Source organism: Lynx canadensis, chromosome D3 (genome assembly GCF_007474595.2).
Source record: "Lynx canadensis isolate LIC74 chromosome D3, mLynCan4.pri.v2, whole genome shotgun sequence".
NCBI lineage: Eukaryota > Metazoa > Chordata > Mammalia > Carnivora > Felidae > Lynx > Lynx canadensis.
This window is the reverse complement of record NC_044314.2, coordinates 53,952,751-53,970,799: the sequence shown is the minus strand read 5'-3', so window position 1 is coordinate 53,970,799 and position 18,049 is coordinate 53,952,751. Positions and strand designations below refer to the sequence as shown.

At 44.4% G+C, this 18,049-nt stretch overlaps 1 protein-coding gene across 2 annotated transcripts; it reads right to left on the bottom strand.

Annotated features, from left to right (window-relative positions):
* Positions 1–4,929: 4,929 nt before the first annotated feature.
* TGIF1 (TGFB induced factor homeobox 1) lies at positions 4,930–13,376 on the bottom strand. Of its 2 annotated transcripts, none has more exons than XM_030336632.1 (4): positions 13,280–13,376; positions 12,426–12,749; positions 6,799–7,025; positions 4,930–5,997 (listed from the first exon to the last, which is right to left on the bottom strand). In XM_030336632.1, exons 2-4 carry the CDS (start codon positions 12,439–12,441, stop codon positions 5,422–5,424), a joined length of 819 nt encoding a protein of 272 aa, XP_030192492.1. In that variant the 5' UTR covers positions 12,442–12,749; positions 13,280–13,376; the 3' UTR covers positions 4,930–5,421. The 2 variants fall into 2 exon arrangements, with proteins under 2 accessions (XP_030192492.1, XP_030192491.1); XM_030336631.1 differs by lacking the exon at positions 13,280–13,376 and adding an exon at positions 12,861–13,258.
* Positions 13,377–18,049: the final 4,673 nt, after the last annotated feature.

Here is an 18,049-nt window from a genome sequence, read left to right as displayed (position 1 = left end):
CACTCAAAAACTGTCTCCTTCACATTTGATGAAATCCTTGTAGTACCTATTGCTGTATTCATCACTTTATCATGCTTTCCTTATTTATTAGCTGTTCTTTTGTGACCATCAACCATAAATTGCCACTATTTCTTCGGCCACAAAGTATCTGTTGAGTATTTTTTCAGTCTCTGAATCATAAAACTCATCTCAGATGGCAGTCCATTTTTGTTAGGGGTCAAGATTCGACATATCCTTCTCTTAATGAATTTAATAAGACCTAAACCTGATTTCGGAACATTGCTTTTTACTCTGGCCAATTTTCCAGAGATAAACTTTATTTTTTCATTTGATACAAATGCATGTTCATCTTCCTGCAGTATTAGGACTATTTGTTAGTGGCTTAGTTTTACATGTTGCATGGACTGTGTTTATTATACTATAGTATGAACCCAGTGTCAAATACCAAATTACATTAAACTCTAATTGGCCAACTTGACCTAAATGATAATTCTTCATCAAATTACATTTTTTTTTTACAAAAATTGTCTAATATTTCAACAAAAAGAAAAAAAGTAATTTTCTTAAAGTATGGATAGAGAATGAATTGTCAACTCTTAGTGTTCTACTTATGTAGAGAAACAGTGGCTAATAAACCAAGCCACAAGTTTTCGTTTATTTGTTTGGTTTTTAAGCTTTCCAGGTGATTCCAATGTGCAGATAAATTTGAGAACTTTAACTATAGTAAAATTCTAGTTTCTAGTAATGGTGGAGCCATTTCTTTTCTTTTCAGACTAACTTCCCTATAGGCAATGATAGCAAAATGTGAGCAAAAAATTAAACAGAAAGCTATTGGAGGCCTGGAGAGTGACCTAAAGCAGGTAGAAACTAGAGGGTTGTTTACCCTTACAAGAAGGGAACTTCAGGGGATAAGACATGCAAGCTGTGGCTTGCTGCCTGAGGGCTCTCCTCCTCCTTCAAAAGGCTAGAAGGTGGCAGAAAACTGCAGCCTCGGTGGCCTGAGATATTAAGGGCAGAGTTGGAGCTGGCAGATCAGATGGAAAGTTAGGAGAGGAATCCTGGAAAGGAGGGAAAAGAAGGAACAAATCTCAAACTCTGAATCTAAACTGTCCAAATCCTCGGTCGGCTTGTGCAGGGAGATCCCAGTGCACTCACTTGAAAGGCAACAGCTGGAAGCTGAAAGAACTGATCAGACATTTGAGCTACTATTTACTACAGGAAAAACAGATTTTGAAGTTTCAGCCCAGCCAAAAGAACGGCCTGCCAGAACAAAAATAACATTCTTTAGAGGAATGTAGCAGAATCCAGAATCCTTATTAATGTATCATCTATAATGTCCAACATATAGTAAAAAAATCACCAGACTAGCAAAAAAATAATGTGACCTTTCCTTTTTTTTTTTTTTTTTTTAATTTTTTTTTTTTAACGTTTATTTATTTTTCGGACAGAGAGAGACAGAGCATGAACGGGGGAGGGGCAGAGAGAGAGGGAGACACAGAATCGGAAACAGGCTCCAGGCTCCGAGCCATCAGCCCAGAGCCTGACGCGGGGCTCGAACTCCCGGACCGCGAGATCGTGACCTGGCTGAAGTCGGACGCTTAACCGACTGCGCCACCCAGGCGCCCCGTAATGTGACCTTTCCTGAAGCAAAGGGCAGTCAGCGACTCTGATTATGACATGTTAATTAACAAATACTTAAAGCCCCTATTATAAATAGCTCATAAGAAAATTTACTTGTAATTAATAAACTGATGGGGAAATCTCAACAGAGAAATAGCAAAAAGAACCAAATGAAAATTATATATGCAAAAAATATAATAACTGAATGAAAATTCACTGGAGACAGTAATTAGTGAATTAAAAATACCTCCATACATGGGGCACCTGCGTGACTCAGTTGGTTAAGCATCCCACTCTTGATTTCAGCTCAGGACATGACTTCAAGGTTCCTGAGGTAGAGCCCCTGCATCAGGCTCTGTGCTTACAGGGTAGAGCTTGTTTGGGATTCTCTCTCCCTCTCTCTGCCCCTCCCCCACTTATACTCGCTCTCTCCCTCTCTCTCTCTCTCCTAATAAATAACATTTTTTTAAAAACTTAATACAAATTATTCAATTTGAAAAATAAAGAAATGAAAGAATGAAGAAAAACAGCCTGGAGACATGTAGGACAATGTTAAGTGATTAATATAAGTCTACTAAAGCTCTAGAGAGAAGAAAGCAGAAAAAAAAATTAAATAATGGCCAAAATTTCTCAAATTTGGTAAAAAACAAAATAAAACAAAGCATCAACCTACAGTTTCAATAAGTTCAACAAACCCCAAGCAGCACAAACAAAACCATACCTAAGCACATCATAATCAAACTGCTAAAATACAAAAAGAGCCAGAGAAAGACATTACATACAAGAAAATGATACAAGTGACAAATTGATGTATCATCCCAAACAATGGAAGCCAGAAAACAAACGCCTTTAAAGTGATGGAAAAAAAACAAAAAGCAAAAACCATCAACCCAGAATTCTACCAGAATTCTATCTTTAGTGCAACTGTCCTTCAAAGATGAAAGTAAAATAAAAGTCATTTTCAATGAACAAAAACAGACAATTTGTCACAAGCAGGCCTGCACAGTTCTCAAGGAAATTCTTTAAGCTGAAGAGAAATGATAACATGTCTTTTGGATTCAAAGGAAGAGCACCAGAAATGATCAATATTTAACAAATATAAAAATCTATACACATTCCCTTTTCCTTTAATTTTCAAAGAAACATGGGCTTGTTTAAAACAAAAATTAGACCATTTTACCGTCAGATTATGTATCTAGCTATAATATACATATAAAACAAAAGGACTGAATGAATTATACTGCTGTAATTATACTGCTGTAAGTGCTATATTTTATACGAGGGTATATAAGCCCTAAATAGATTGTGATAATTTAAAGATGTATATTGTAATCCCCAGAACAACCATTAAAAAAGAGTATAGTTTATAAGCCAATAGAAAAATTAAAAGGAAATACTAGAAATATTTAATTAACCTGAAAGAAGGCAGGAAAAGAGAAACAGAGGGAGAAAAAACCTAAATGGAAAGTAAATCCAAACATATCAAAAATTATATTAAATATATGTAACACTGTATGTTACCTAACTGGAATTAAAATGAAAACTTAAAAAAGGAAACAAAAAATTAAAAATAAATCAAGTATACACACCAAGTAAAAGGCAGAGATTGTTAGCTAGATTTAAAAAAAGCAAAATTCAACAGTATCCTATCTAAAAGGGATGCACTTTAAACACAAAAACACAAATAGCTTAAAAGTAAGTAAATGAAAAAAGATCATGTAACTACTAAGCACAAAATTCATTTCTATTTGGCTTCAACAGTTATGTGGCCTTTTACACTTAGCATTCCAGTTACATTTACCTGTTTTGGTTTTTTTAATGGTTTACATTTATTACACACCAGTTATTATCAACCATGATATATATCAACCTCAAGAGGGAAAAAAAACTCAAATAAAACAGGCAGTTTGGGAGGACCTTTTTTTTTTTGTAAACCTTTGGGCTTCATCTGACCCTTGACATTTTTCTTTTAAATCACTCCCAGGGTTCCTTCTCTCCCCCTGCTAGTATGATTAATGAAACATCTTAACCAGGGAAGTCTTTCAGGATTTGCTGGTCTCCCTTATCTGTACTCAAAGAATTTCAGCCTTTGATCTAGCTGTTAGAGCAGGTAATGAGTCTTAGTTTTCTTTGTTCATTTCATTTTTATTTTATACCTTCCTTTAATTTACTTTACTATTCTTCCTTTCTTTCTTTCTTCTTCTTTTTTTTTTTTTTTTTTTTTTTTTTGGTTTATATCTATTTCTGTGACCCTGAGGTAGCTGGCACCAGCCCACTGATGGCTCAGCACAGGCTACATCACCACACCTTCAGCTCACTTATTTTTTTACACCTCTTAGTTTTCCTGATTCGTGTTTCTTTCCTACTTACAAGCCTTTGAGTTTAGCTCTTTCTACAGTAGGGACTTCCTTAATAGGTTTACAAAATTAGACAAACTTAAATTTGGAAGTTTTTCCACTTTCTCTCAACAGTACAGAGGCTGTGACGTTCTCTCAAAGTTAGACAATTCATAGCTGGAGCAGGGCTGGAAAGTCCATGACTATAATAACAAAGAAACCTCATACTAAGCATGACTCCAAAGAATGGTTTTGTGGCATGTGACAACTCTGGTCAACCATGTAAGTGAAAGGAACACCACCAATTCCCTTCTGGCTATCCTGGCCTCGTAAGTAATTGTCTATCCCAACAAACTCCACTTGTGTATGGCACCAGTTTTCACCAACTGTGACCTTACAAAACAAACCTCATATACTAACAATCCCGTGGAAGACAGAACCCCACTGTTTTAATCACTTAAGAAAATGCTTTAGGTTTTCAAAGGTGATTTCAGTACAAATTAAGGCTATATTTGAATGTAGAGACTAACCTACCCGTACCAGTTAATAAAGATTAATTTAAAGGGTAATGTGAAAGAGGGGAATGCTGAGGGACTGCTTGGGTTGTTTGCTTCTGAAAACTTAAGCCATAATCAGGTGCTTCGAGACCTTGTTTCAACACTGGCCATGTCCTAAAATATGCAGGACAGATCACCAAGGGATTTAGTAGTTAGCTAAGCACCGATGGAATGATTCATTTCAATTTGTCATTCAGTTTTAAGTAAAGATTTAAGGGCCTGCTTATAGCTCCTATCAAGAGTAAATATCACACATCCTGTTTATACATACTAGCTTGTTGTCCATGGTTCTTCAAAGAGCTGGTGACACCCCCTAAGTCACACTCCACCCTACCCCCAACTTCCTGCTCATTGGGTGCTACATTCCTATTCCTTTTTAAGTGCCTCCTCAATAAAATACTCTGCATTACAGTAAATTTTAAAGAAAATATTTTATTATGTCATGAAAAAAAGGTGTCAATCAACTAGATTCATACTTGTTTGAAAAAAACTGAAGATTTATTAATTAGACAGTATGTGGGCATCCTGTTCCTCGTGGGAATGAGAAGATGCTATAGGTTCTCTAAGTATTGCACAGTCTGGGGAAAAAAAAACCAACAAAAAAAGGGAAGGGGGGAAAGAGAGAGAGAGAGAGGGAAAAATCACATGATCTTGGGAACCATCTCACATTATGAATAATCTACCAAGAAACATTTAAAAAAGAAAACCCTTTGTTTCTACAGTAGCTTTGAGTTTATAGTTCTTGGAATGACTGTATTCCATTGAAGACATCTCAGTAACAGGAAGCTTCACTTTAGCAATCCCATGTGCAAATATTAATAAAAAAATATATAAAATAATGCAGTTCATCTCTTGCCATCACCCCGACAATCATAACATTTGTGAAAATTGTTTTGCTTGAAAAAGGGTTAAGCTGTAAGTTTAGCCTGAAGCTCCATCTCTGCAGCCCGTTTGAGTGCAACATCCACTAGAAGCTGAAATCCACTAAAATCCTGGTTGAGGTCCGGTGGAGTAGGGGGAGGAGTGTTGAAAAGACCACTCTGTGTATTTGTACTTGGTCCAGATTTACACGTGTCCTCTGGGTACATGAGGGAGGTGTCTGTAAAGCTGCTGGCTGCTATCTGCTGTATATCTGTGTTTTGTCCCACACCAACTGGCTGGCAGAGAGAGAAAGGCACGTCCTTCAATGCAGTCACAGTGGTATGACAAATCACTGATGGGCGAGCCAATATTGATCCTGGGGACGATGACTTGGGGGACAGTGGTCTCCCCAGGGCTGGGTTTGGTCCAGCTGAACAGGAATGAAACGGGCTCTCCTCTAGAGCTGGTATGAAGTTTTTGATGCCCATTGCTGACTCCACAGAGCTCGCTTCAGAAATCTTGGCCCCACGGCGGGAAATTGTGAACTGATTTGGATCTTTGCCATCTTTCCTCAGCATGTCTGGGAGGAGCCTGCGGCGGGCGTTGATGAACCAGTTACAGACCTGAAATCATACAGGTACGCTTTAACACTCAGCAAAAGTGTTCTGAGAACCTTTTGCGGGATGCCTAATTGATCTCTCTCTTTGCATTAAAGAAGGAGTGAAAAGGCTTAAATCAGAACTTCCAAAGTTACTTCAAGGTATTTGAGCTCAGCCAAGAAAGAGAGCTGCTTCCTGCCATAAACCTCTTCCTTTTCTAATACAAATTCCCTTTTTCATCTCATCATCCTTAAGCCTTTTCAGGAGGAAGAAAAGGATAAAAATTCTCAAATGTCTGAAAATGATTTTAGGGAGAGAAGTTTACCCTTTAACGCTCCCCCAGAACTAACTTATTACCTACTGCCCCAGCATTTAAGTTAATCAACTACAGGAAAACTTTTCCTGTATGAAAAGAGCCACTCCTCCCAGTTACTGATTTTTCCCAGTTCAAATGACTGTGTCAACAGGCATAACATGAATTACCTCACTGAAGTCTGTCCTTGTTTAAATATCAAACCAGTTTCCTGGGCAATAGAGGCAGATTTAACCTCCTCTTTATGTTTGCTGCATAAAAGAAGGCTCTTTTAAGGCATGAAAGGAAATGTTGTTTGACAGATGACTGTCAAGTGGTTTCTGTTTCTCTAAATAGCCAGTTATTAGCTTTCAGCACTATAAAGTTTATAAGAAAAAGATATTCCTTCCTTTTTTTTTTCTTTTTCAGTGGGGAGGCATTTCATGATTTGATATACAGGAATGCTATAAAATGCCTTTGGAAAAGAAAAGAGTCAACCCATGTGCATACACTTCCTGTTCTTTTTTCCTTACCTGTAGTGTAGACAGGTGTGTTTGTTGGGACAGTAATGCTTTTTCTTGCTCCGAGGGATAGGCGTTGTATCGGTGCTCATACAGCCAATCACGGAGAATCTGAACAGACTCTTTGGGCAGGTTGCCTCTGCGCCTTCTCTTGCCTGCACCAGCAGAAGAAGAAAGGTCCAGGGGGATGTCCATGTTGTCATCATCCTCCGTCTCACTGCCGGACGCTACCACAACACCTGGTAAAGGACAAAGGTCAGCCATCAACCGCTTTTCTCGGGGGAGCACCTGCGGCAAAAGCTTATCTCTTGACCATTGAGTGTGTAACCATGTTTTCTCAGCTGCCAAGAGCCAAGTACAGGACCAGTGTCTTCCGTCTGGAAATTTCTGAGCACATGGCAAAGCCTCAAGTGTAATTTGACTAGTGGCACATTACAGATTCTCCACCAATTGTTAGATGCCCTTTCATACGCACTTTCCTGTAGAATTTAACTTTTTACATTCCTTTGGAATAATGCTCAGAAAAGTCTACTGCAGCAGAGACAGAGCTGCGCTCAAAGTGAATAGTCTGTCACACACGAAACAGGAAAGGTGTTAGAGCAGATGGAATGTGTCTAGCCACCTTCTCTGAGGTCATTGCTAACTTAGGAAAAACAATCCAAGTGTCCTAATGTACATTTTAAATGCTATTCTTCCTCCTTCGTCCATTGAAGATTTGAAATAAAAAGGCAGAGTCATGCATTTTTTCCATGCCTATGAGGGGAAAAAAAAAAAAATCACACACAACCCAGTTGGTATTCTAAAGGCAAAATACATTTAACATTTTCTGCAAACTCCATGGTAATTTCTTTTTCATTGCTACCTACATTTCTTCAAAACTTAGGCACCTACTTTTCATGGACAGCGTTGGTCAACCTTTTACTAAATACAACCAATCACTGAAGTTTTCAGTTTCGTTACACAAAAATATTTTTCTACTACTAGTACTTGAGTAAGAGGTCAAAAGATACCTCAGACTGATTACATTTTTAAATTCCTATAAATTTCAACTGGCAGTTTAATCGGAATCTAGAATACTAGACAACAATAAGTAGAGTTCAGTCTTAAATTATTACATGACAAAGAAAATGGAATACGTAATCCCCAGAGGAAACTCCCTTTGTAAGTACTTTAATCCTACCAGAAATTTTAAGAATTCACAAGCCATAGAGAATATTTGCATCACATATGACAGACTGGGGTCAACAAAAATTCAGATCTGGCCCTTAACATTTAAACATAATTTTGAACTTCAAAACCACAACTGGCAATTCTGAATGAGAACTCTGTTTTGAAAACAATCTAGAATTTTTAAAATGTAAAAGCATACCATGCTTGGAAATACCAGTATTTCTATATAAAGAAAATTAAAATAACACGAAATGGAAAGGTACGCATTCTTGACGTTGTAGAGGCAACTCAAGAGTGGTTTGCCCTGATAAAAAATAAAAACAATGTTCCCCATAGTGATAACCCATTTGATGCATTAAAAAAATTTTTTTAACCCATCCTTTTAAAGCATTTGAACACTCAAAAAGCTACTCATTCAAAGATTTGTTTATGAGCTGGCGCACAGTTAATTGAGTCTGACTTGGTGACACATTTTTAGTTTTGGACTGCAGGGGGCAGACCGTACTGGAGGGAGTATCCACAGAAAACGCAGGAACCTTCCAAAGACAAAGTAAAGCAAGTTCTAACAAAAGAGTAGGATGATCTTGCAAATTCACTTTAGCTCAAGGCTTAACAAACAGCTATCAATAAAACACACAAGAATCCTAAATTTTAACCGCAGGGTATTTGATGTTCCCCGTCCCAGAAGAAGAAACTGCTTAAAAAAAAAAAGTTTACAAAAAAAAAGAGGCACATTTAAAACTGAAACTGCTTTCACTGTGAAGATGAGAGACTTTTAAACCCTTTATTGAAATTTGGGTAAAGAGCTATTAATAAGAAAAAAACCTTAAGAAATTATAAATGAGTTCCTGTTTTACATTTACTTTGATAAATAAAGCAATCTAACTTTTTAAAAATGTGTCAAGTAATTGAATGACTAAGGCAAATTTAAATAAAGCAATTTGTTTAAACTCTTCAACGTCTGAAAAGCCAGACATTCTTCTGGAGGCTATAATCCCCCTCCCCCGCTTTTAAACTAGAAAAAGTGTGAAAATTTGCTCATTGAACAGTGGTGAATTCCCAACTGTAAGTTGGTAATAACAAAGAGTTTGAGACAAACAAACAAAAAAAAACCCTGAAGCCTGCCCTTTGATCTGCTTGTTTAGTTTGACAAGAAGCCTGATCTTTCAGAATAGGTTAGTGACACACAAAAGCAGGTTTCAGTTAAGCAACGCTAAACTGCAGTGCGACTTTACTCTGTTCTCAGTTCATTTAAATAAATGAATGCCAGGCCTCTGGACCTCTTAACAAATATTTCCAATATGTGCACAAAAGCTGAAGTAACAGGAAGTTAAGACTTCAGCTCCTTGGCCACACCAGCTGATATTTCACGGCAACAAACCACGTTTGCTGCTGTCAGGACTGTTTTCATTAAAACTCTCCCTCCGGATTGTGGCTCAGCTTGGAAAAACAAAAAGACTTTTCCACGTTACTCATTTCCTATTGTAACAGAGCTTTTGAAAAGTTTCCCGGTTACCGCCTGTTTCCAAAGGTCCTGCTCTGCTTACACTTTAAAAAATGTGGTGGTGGGGGAGGGAGATCACAAGCCTCTTTTACTCCATCCACATACAAGGAAATGTTTAGAAAGCCACAAGATGGCCTATGGATCCCACAGCTCTAAAAATCAATCTTTTCTTATTAGGAACTGGGGGTGGGGGGTGGCGAGGGAAGGCCAGAGACACAGTGGTTGTGAAGTTGGACTTTTAAAAATATCTAGAAGAGGCTAGAGAAGAATCTACAAATAGGAGTAATCGATGGAAAAGTTCAAGCGTACAATTAGAAAAAGGAAACCTAACCTAACAAGTTTCCTGATCAGAGTATCTCAGGAGATGCTGCAGCAATCGTGGTTAACACCCCAGGCACAGACTCCAAGGTGCGCTGGGCTGGACCCAGCCAGCAGTAAGCAATTCTAAAGCAAGAATTCCAAATTGTCAGGAACTAGGTGCAAAAAGACGTCGGGGATTTTCCTCACGGAATCGCCTTTGCTTGCTCTAAAGCTATTTGCTGGGTGAGAAGATCTTTCTGGCACCCACAGCTTTCTAAAGACGAGATACTATTATCACCAACCAGGACGAAATCCCCGGCTCTGCGATGGAGTTTAAGGTGCTTTTGTTTTCAAGAAAACTTGAAAAGATTTTCACAGACTTTTCTAAGAGACTGCAGTCCAACTCCACGAGCCAGGCGGGGCAGATTTCTTCCCGGGTCCTGGCTGAGCAGACCGGGAACGCGGGCCCCCTCCGAGGTCGTTTTAGGAAGGGGGCGGGGAGGCAGGACGGAGGAGGACCAGAGGAGAGGGAGGAGCCCGGGAGGGAGGATAGCCAGGGAGCTTTTGTTCTTGCGAGTTCCGCAGCCCCAGCTGAAATCGGCCCCTCCAACTGTACAACCTGAGGGCTTCAGGAGTTTCAGATTACAAGAAGAAACTTAGAAGCGCGGCCGTGAACCCCAACATTCTGAGGGGTCTGCCCGCCCCCCCAGGGTTTGCCGGGAAAACCTAAAAAGGGAAAGAAACCGGGCAATCTCAGCAGTCTCGGCTCCCCCGCACGAGCTCGGAACCAGTCGCAAAGTTTCCCCCCCAACACGTCACCTTTCATTGTTTCCGTCAGCCGGCGCTCAGGAGCAGGACCGTGCGCCCCCGGGACCGCTGACCCCTAATATTCCCAGCCCGCGGCCGGAGAGTCTCAGCCTCGTTTCTCTGCTGGGGGGCGGGGGGAGGGAGGAAGACCCGGAGGCATCCGAAGGGGGCTCCGGGGGTGGGGGGACGAGGAGCGCCGGGGCAGAGTACCCGAGGGGGCGCCCCGGGGAGGACCCGCCAGACTGCTGAATACCTTCCCCACCCGAGCCCGAACAATGGGGGGAGCCCGCCCCCGGCGGAAGCCCAGCTTTGCTTTCGGCTCACAAGAACGACTTTTCCAAAACAAAACCCCCAAGTGACTCCCGTCAGTTCCACTGGGAGAGGGAGAACGCCTTCCAATAGGGATCTAGACCCGTCAGTCCTTGTTGAGGTGACACAGCCTTCCAGACACCACTTTGGGCGCTCCCCGCACGCGTTTCTCACCGAGCCCGGTTAAACGTCCGAGCCTCTAAGCCCCCACGTTCTCACTGTCCCCCGGAGAGGGGACGCTGGGTGTCCTACCCCCAAATACTGACTGCCCTGGGTTTTGACCTTCGCTTTTACTCTCGCTGGGAAGGCACGGGTTGGGAAGCTCCGCGCGTTGGGAAGCCACCGGCCCAGCATGAAAGGTACACAACACCAAGATGAAAACGTGGCCGAGGGCACCCTCCCGGGTTGAAGGCCGCCCCATCAACAATACTGGGTTTTCACTATATCCGCTGGACTGGTCTGAAAGAATGTGGAGTTACAAAAACTCGGGGACGCTCCTGGGCATGCGCAGCAGCGCCCCCCCCCCCCAACCCACCCCCGCATTGGCTTCCCTGAGCGATTAACTTCTGTTTTGAACCACTCCACATAAATCACAACAGAAAAGCCAACTCTGGCTCACCACGGAACGTTCGGGGTACCTCCCAGCCAGGGACCCAAAAGTTAACTTCAAAGGGGAGTTAACATTCTTTGACCTTTCGGGGCGGTGGGTTGTTTTTTTTCTTTCTTTATGTGTATTTTGTTTTTAAACCAGACTGACGGCAAGTTTTAGTCGTAACGCTTCCAGGACGCTTCGTGGAAACAATGACAGACTCACTCTGTGCACTTACAACCAAGCCTGCTTGTCACACTTGGACTCGTTCTGACCACACGCCGCTTTAAGCTGTTTGCCCTCAGTCCTAACTCTTCATCTCGCCCCAAATTCATCGTGGGAAAACTTTTAGAGGCTGGGAGTTTTTACAAGTCTAGCTTTCCAAAGCTACCGATACCCGAGGGCGGTTTGGGGGCCAGAGGCGCATTCTTTCGATTGTGAAAACACCCCATCCCCAGAGAAGATCGTGCCGGGGCCCAGCTGGGAGGGAGTGGGGGCCCGGGAGCCCAACTTTCAGACAAAGGCGCCGCCGCTCGGTGGTCCCGACCGCCCCGGGTCCAGCCCGGGAGAATCGGGGCGGGGGTCCCCCCGACCTGGGCCCACACCCCCGCTCGCAAGAGCCAGCGAGAAGCCACGCGGCTGCTCCGCGGAGCGTGGGGTGGCGGCTGAGACAATGAAACTTGGAGGCGCACAAACAAGGCGCTGAGCGTGTTTCTTGACAACGTGCCAGCAGCGTGGAGAGGCCCGTCTCCCCACAACAGCCCCTCGTGTTGTGTCTAGAAGGAAAACAGCAACTGCCATTTCAGACGCAGCCTCAACAAAGAGAACGGCCGCGGTTTCTGCCTGAGAGCCCCGGGCTGAAAAGTCCACCAAGTCACTCTCGCCCCAAGCCTGGCGGGGCCCCGTGAGCACGTTTCCCCGGACCCGCGCCCGTGGCGCACACAGCCCGTGGAGTCTTACCTTTCTTGCTTTTCATTCTGGAGCTTCCCTTCCAGCGCTAGGCGATGCTGGGGTCTTGAGGGGCCAAGAGCGGGGGTGGAGGGGGCAAGCGATTGTCCTCCTTCCCCGCAGACTCTCCCCTAACTTATAGGACGCGCTCAGCCGTTATTGCTAATCAAGGCGCTCGGATCCCAGGCGCTCGCTCCTTGGGTGGAATTCAAGTGACACTTGGGCTTCCTCCTGCCGGGATCTTCTGGCAGTCGTCCGGGGGCTCTCCTTCGCCCAACTCGCTCCCCTCCCCACTCGTCTCCTTTGTTCCCCGCTCCTGCTCGGCGTACCTCGGCGCTGTCAGAGTGAGAGAGGCAAAGAGGGAAGGTACAGGAGGTCCTGCCTCCGCCCCCAGCCGCCCGCCCCGTCCCCCGCCCGCCCCGCTGCTCCTCCGCCCCTCCCCCGCACCTTCCAGGCAGGGAGGCCGGCACCGAGCGCCCCGGCCGCGCTGCCTCACTCCGCGCCTGGCTAGCCGCTGTCACCCGTCCCTCGTGGGGGCTGCTGAGCCCAGAAACCCGATCCTTCCTCCCTGCAGCGCGCACGCCGCCCGCATCCCTCGCTCGGCGGCGGCGGCTGCACCAGCCTAATGCCCGGGTTTCTCCTTTGGGCCTTTCTTCTTTGGGCTGGCGAGGGTGCGTTTGGTTAGGAAATTGCAACAGATGGAAAAATGCTGCCCCCTCCTCCACCCCAGGGAAGAAAAGGCTTCCCTCTCGTTTTTGACAGCTGCCCCAAACTCCACCGTCCCTCTCTAGCCGCAAGGAGAAGACAGCTGCTTCTGATTCAAGGGGCGGGGCACCGTAGGAAAAGTATTCAGGACAAGAACCAACTTCTTCCAGAATGCGCGGCTGCCATTGACACGCGGGCGCGGCGCGTCGCACCCTGCTCCTCCCGGGGCTCTTCCTCCAACAGCTACGGCGGGGTGGGGGAGGAGAGTGAGACACAGACACCCCAGGCGAATGTCTGTTACCCCGGGCTAAAGCTGCGAGTTCCGGAATGGATTGCAAGGCAGTTTCAAAATCTAACACGTTGCGGACAGACACTTGTCATGCTCACATGCTCTTTAAAAGTCTCAGCCTGGGGACTGCCCGGGCGCGCGCCCGCCTGGCTGCAAATCGGCCTGAAACCCCCACCCTCCGACCCCGGCAGTGCCGCCTTTAAGGGAAGGGGGCGACCACACTGGGGCTGCTCATATGTTTCGGTAAACAGTCTACTTTTAGGACTTAAACCCTGTTAGGGGACCCTTTCTCCCCTCGGGTAATTTCAAACAGAAACTAGCCATTGAGCAAACACATGTTCCTGTTAGTTTATTTTGGTTGAGAGTTAGGACTCCAACAGGAGTTCCTTGATGAGATTACCCTTTTAAAAGACCAGATGCTGTTTGGCTGATTTCAAGAAACGCCTGCCCCCTCCCCGCCCTCTCCACTGGGTCTAGTTTTCGCGTGTGTGTCCCGTTGTTTTGAAGTAAACGAACTGTCGCATGCCTCTCTAAGACTTTCCCCATCACTTAAAAAAAAAAAAACAAAAAAACACCCAAACCGTAAATAAACCTAGTAGAGACGTCAGCGCCTGAGTCTGCCTCCAGTTTCGGCTCTGTGCTGTTTGTGTTTTGTAACCTCGATGGAGAAGCCGGCAGGAAAAGCTCCGTGGAAATAAGGTTAAACCCGAGAAGGGCTGAGGCGGCCAAACGATGACTAACTAGACTTTGGAGCCTCTGTTTCAGGATCACACTGAAAATTAAAGCCAGCCTCCCACCCACTCGCCCTCCCAAAAAAAAAAAAAAAGACACCCCCGCCTCGAGAGTGAATTAAGGCCAGAGTTTACAAAGCTTGGGTGGTTTTACCAATTACAGGACTTAAAATGAATAAACAAGGAAAAAAGCGTCATTCTAAGAAGGCAGCAACCTTATGACTTTTTTTTTTCTTCTGTGGTTTGCCGACTGCTCGGCACCTATGAGAACACACATCTAAAACGGCAGAGGGGGGGAAACATGGTCCTAGGGGAAACCACCAGCCTGGAAGCTAGTCTGCAACTTGCTGGAGCGCAGTTCCTTCCCTGGGCCTGGCTGGAGATGAATCAGCTGCTGCGCCCGAGTGCGGGACAGATGTGGGGCGGGGAGCGAGCGGGAGGCCGCCCGTTAGAGGGCCGCGGCGTCCTAGCATTTGAAGGATTGTTTGTTGCTGGGATTGGTGGCTCGGATCCGTTGGTGAACTGGAGAGGAGGGAGGAGAGACGCAGGGAGGAGGAGTCGGGGGCCGGCCGACGCTGCGACTCCGCGGTCTGAGTGGCAGGAGCCTCGTCTGGAAGCGGGCGGTTACTGGGGAGACGCTTTGTTTGCTAACTTCGAAAGCTGCTTCGGCTGCCTCGGCGGCTTTCGAAGCCACTCAACAAAACACGCCTTCGGGTCGGCTTAACCCTCCCCCTGCCCGCTTACAGAAGCCCGGCACAAAAATGTTTCCGTCTGCGTGCTTATCCTTGGCCACGCGGTGGCTCTCATTAGGTACACAAAGGTATCTTTTTCCTCGTCGAAGTGAACTTGGCTAATTACTGCGATTCTCAGGCAACCGGGATGGAAACCGAGAGTTGAAGCGACTTTATAGGTAGAAAGCAGACTTTACAGGGGGAGGGGGAGGGGCGGGGAGAATTAAAAGCCTCTTTCAAATTGCGAAGAGGAAAAAAAAGCCGAACTTTAAACTCTCTTGCTGGAGGTCCGGCTTGATCCGGCCAATGCTCACCTTTTGCTCGAACGAATCCTATCAAAACTGTTATTAAATCTGGAGAGATGCTCCCAAGAGGAACACGGGCACCATTCCGCGTGAGGGCTCTCCAGTGGATTCTCCGACCTCCATCCCCACCCCCAACCCCACCCCCATGGCCTGTCTCAAACTTGTTTGGGGCTTTGGATTGTTGTTGCATTCTGGGAAGAAAGTGCCTGGAGTCTGCATAACACAGGGAAGAAAAACAGCCCAAAAAAGTGGGCTCGGAAAAACCAGCAATTGCTTAGGATATTTTTTGTTTATTTGCTTTTCTCAAGGTGGAAAAACAAGTTTCAATTCTGGCTCTGTCAGTCCCTTTATGTCCCAGGCAGGGCCTCTCCATAAAACTGTTCCAATGACTTTTGAGTTTCTTTTCAGTGCTAAAAGAAATGATATGGATTCGCTTTTGCTGCCTATTATTTGCTGAATTCATATTCATGTTAAATTGGAAAATTATGTGAGTAAAAGTGAGAAAGTGCTTTCGTGCTGGAGAAGGCTGCCGATAAACATTTTTCACCATTATTTATTTTTTTCCCTCCAGGCACACATAGTTCCATTTGGTGTCATCTTTTGAAGCTGCCTCAAGGCCAAGAAAAGACACAGAGTTGTGTAAGTTAAGTTACTCTTCACAGCCTGCAAACCCTTCAAAGGCAAAAACTCAGAAACTTAGAAAGGTAAATAAGCCAGGAAAGTGTGTCAATGTGTGCAGTTAATTTTTATATCCATACGAGGTCTATCAAGCTATCAGAGAAGTATTTACTTCATTCATCTACTGAACAGCCATTGATGGAGCACAGTTTCCCTCCAGCAAGAATGGCGTCTCACAGTTGCTGGACCCCTTTTGCTTCTAGTCTCTGGGGAGCAGATACTTTTATGAAGTATGCACACTGCAGGGCTCCAAACACCACGCTATAATCATCTTTTCACATCTCAGGTCAGAGGGTCTTGGGCTGCTTAGGGAGAAGTTAGCCATTGTCTTTTCAAGGGCCTGGGTTACAACCATCTTGTGGTGATTTTATCTATCGGGATTTCTCTCCTCGCCTCAGTTACATGAATAATGTAAAACTGCTACTACTTTTGTTTGTAATCACTTTTCTCCCCGGCACTTCCTTTCTCAGTCTTTTCCCCTCTCGAGTCCAGTCCTCATTGCTCACTACCTACAGGGGGTTTGGAATCAAGGGGGCAGAGCAAAAAGATTATTTGTGGAGCACAGCTTTCCCCCCCCCTTTATTCTCAACAGCATGGATCTGTATTGTGCTTTCCAGTTTATGAAACACTATTTTTTTTAAGTTTATTTTTTTGAGAGAGAGAGCGAGCGAGCCGGGGAGGGACAGAGAGAGAGAGAGAGAGGGAGAGAGAGAATCTCAAGCAGGCTCTGCACTGTCAGCACAGAGCCTGCCTGATGTGGGGCTCATGAACTGCTAGATCATGACCTGAACTGAAACCAAGAATGGGACACTCAACCGGCTGAGCCACCCAGGCACCCCATAACACTTATTTAAATTATCTCGTTTAATACATGAACTCTAAGTGGGTTATTTTTTACCCCTTAAAGTCAAGTAACAGCAAATATAACAGAACTGAAAGGTATAAAACCAAGTGTTGGACATAGATTATTTGGCTTTAAATCAGGTGATCTCTGTCATTCTTTGGAGGGGTGAAAAGCAGAGACTGACTAACCACAGATTACACACCAGGGCCTCCTGAATGGGGGTGGGGAGGGGGTAGTGGTGGTGGGGGGGTGGCTCTAAAATCCCCCTCTTCTCTGAAATCTATCTCTAGCTCTGCAAGCGGCTGTCTTCCAACCTGCCTGCTTTTTGTACTTTTCTTCCCCTTTCCCCATTTTTAAATTAAAAAAAAAAGTTATTCTCAAAAATTCAGTAAGAAAGCCATACAAAGTGAAACATGAAAGATCTCTTACTTGTCCCCTTCACTTCCCCTAGGCACACATGTGTGGTGCGCACACTGTTACTTTTTGTTTTCAAGTCCCCTCCGCTGTGGCTGGGCCCACTCCACTCTGCTATAAGTCTCGCTGTTTTTCACCAGTCAAAATTTGGCTTAAATGTCACCTCAGAGAAGTCTTCTGTGACCGCTTGACCTGAATTTAGGTTCCCCCCCCACCCCCACCATCTAGTTCAGGGTTTCTCAACCACAGCCCTATTAATATTTGGGGTTGGATAATTCTTTGTTGTGGGGGCTGTCCTCTGCATTGTTAAGCAGCATCCCTGGCTGCTAACCAACACTTGCCTGTAACACCCTCCGCACCAAGTTGTGACAAATAAAAACATCTCTAGACATTGCCAGATGTCCTCCAGAGGGGATGGAAATGGTGTGGAGGAAGGGAGGAGGCAGGGATTGCCGCCGGTTGAGAACTGTTTCTTTGTTTCTTGCATAGCCACAATTTTTAATTATTTTGCTTATTTGACTATTAACTTGTTTATTTTCCTCTGATTCCCCTACTAAACTGTATGCTCATTATTAAATCTTCATGCACTGAGCACAATGCTTCACACATCATAGGTACCCAATAAATATTTATTAAACAAAATAATGCATGAAAATGAGTCTCTAAGGGGGTGCACCTGGCTGGCTCAGTCAGTAGAGCATGTGACTCCTGATCTCAGGGTAGTGAGTTCAAGGAAGGAAGGAAGGAAAAAGAAAAAAATTGAGACTGTAAGAATCATTAATAAAAAGAATACAATCATTTATTATATATAGCATGCCAGGGAGTATGCAAACACTTCACCTATTTAGTCTTATTTATTACTGAAAACAATCTTAAGACGTATTCCTTGTTATTACCCCATCTGACAGAGGAAGTTGTTGGAGTCTGGGGAAATGACAT

Coding starts and splice junctions, on each gene's coding strand:
- TGIF1 (XM_030336632.1), bottom strand. Junction 5,998..6,798: donor CACACCTGTCTACACTACAG/GTAAGGAAAAAA, acceptor GTATGATTTCAG/GTCTGTAACTGGTTCATCAA.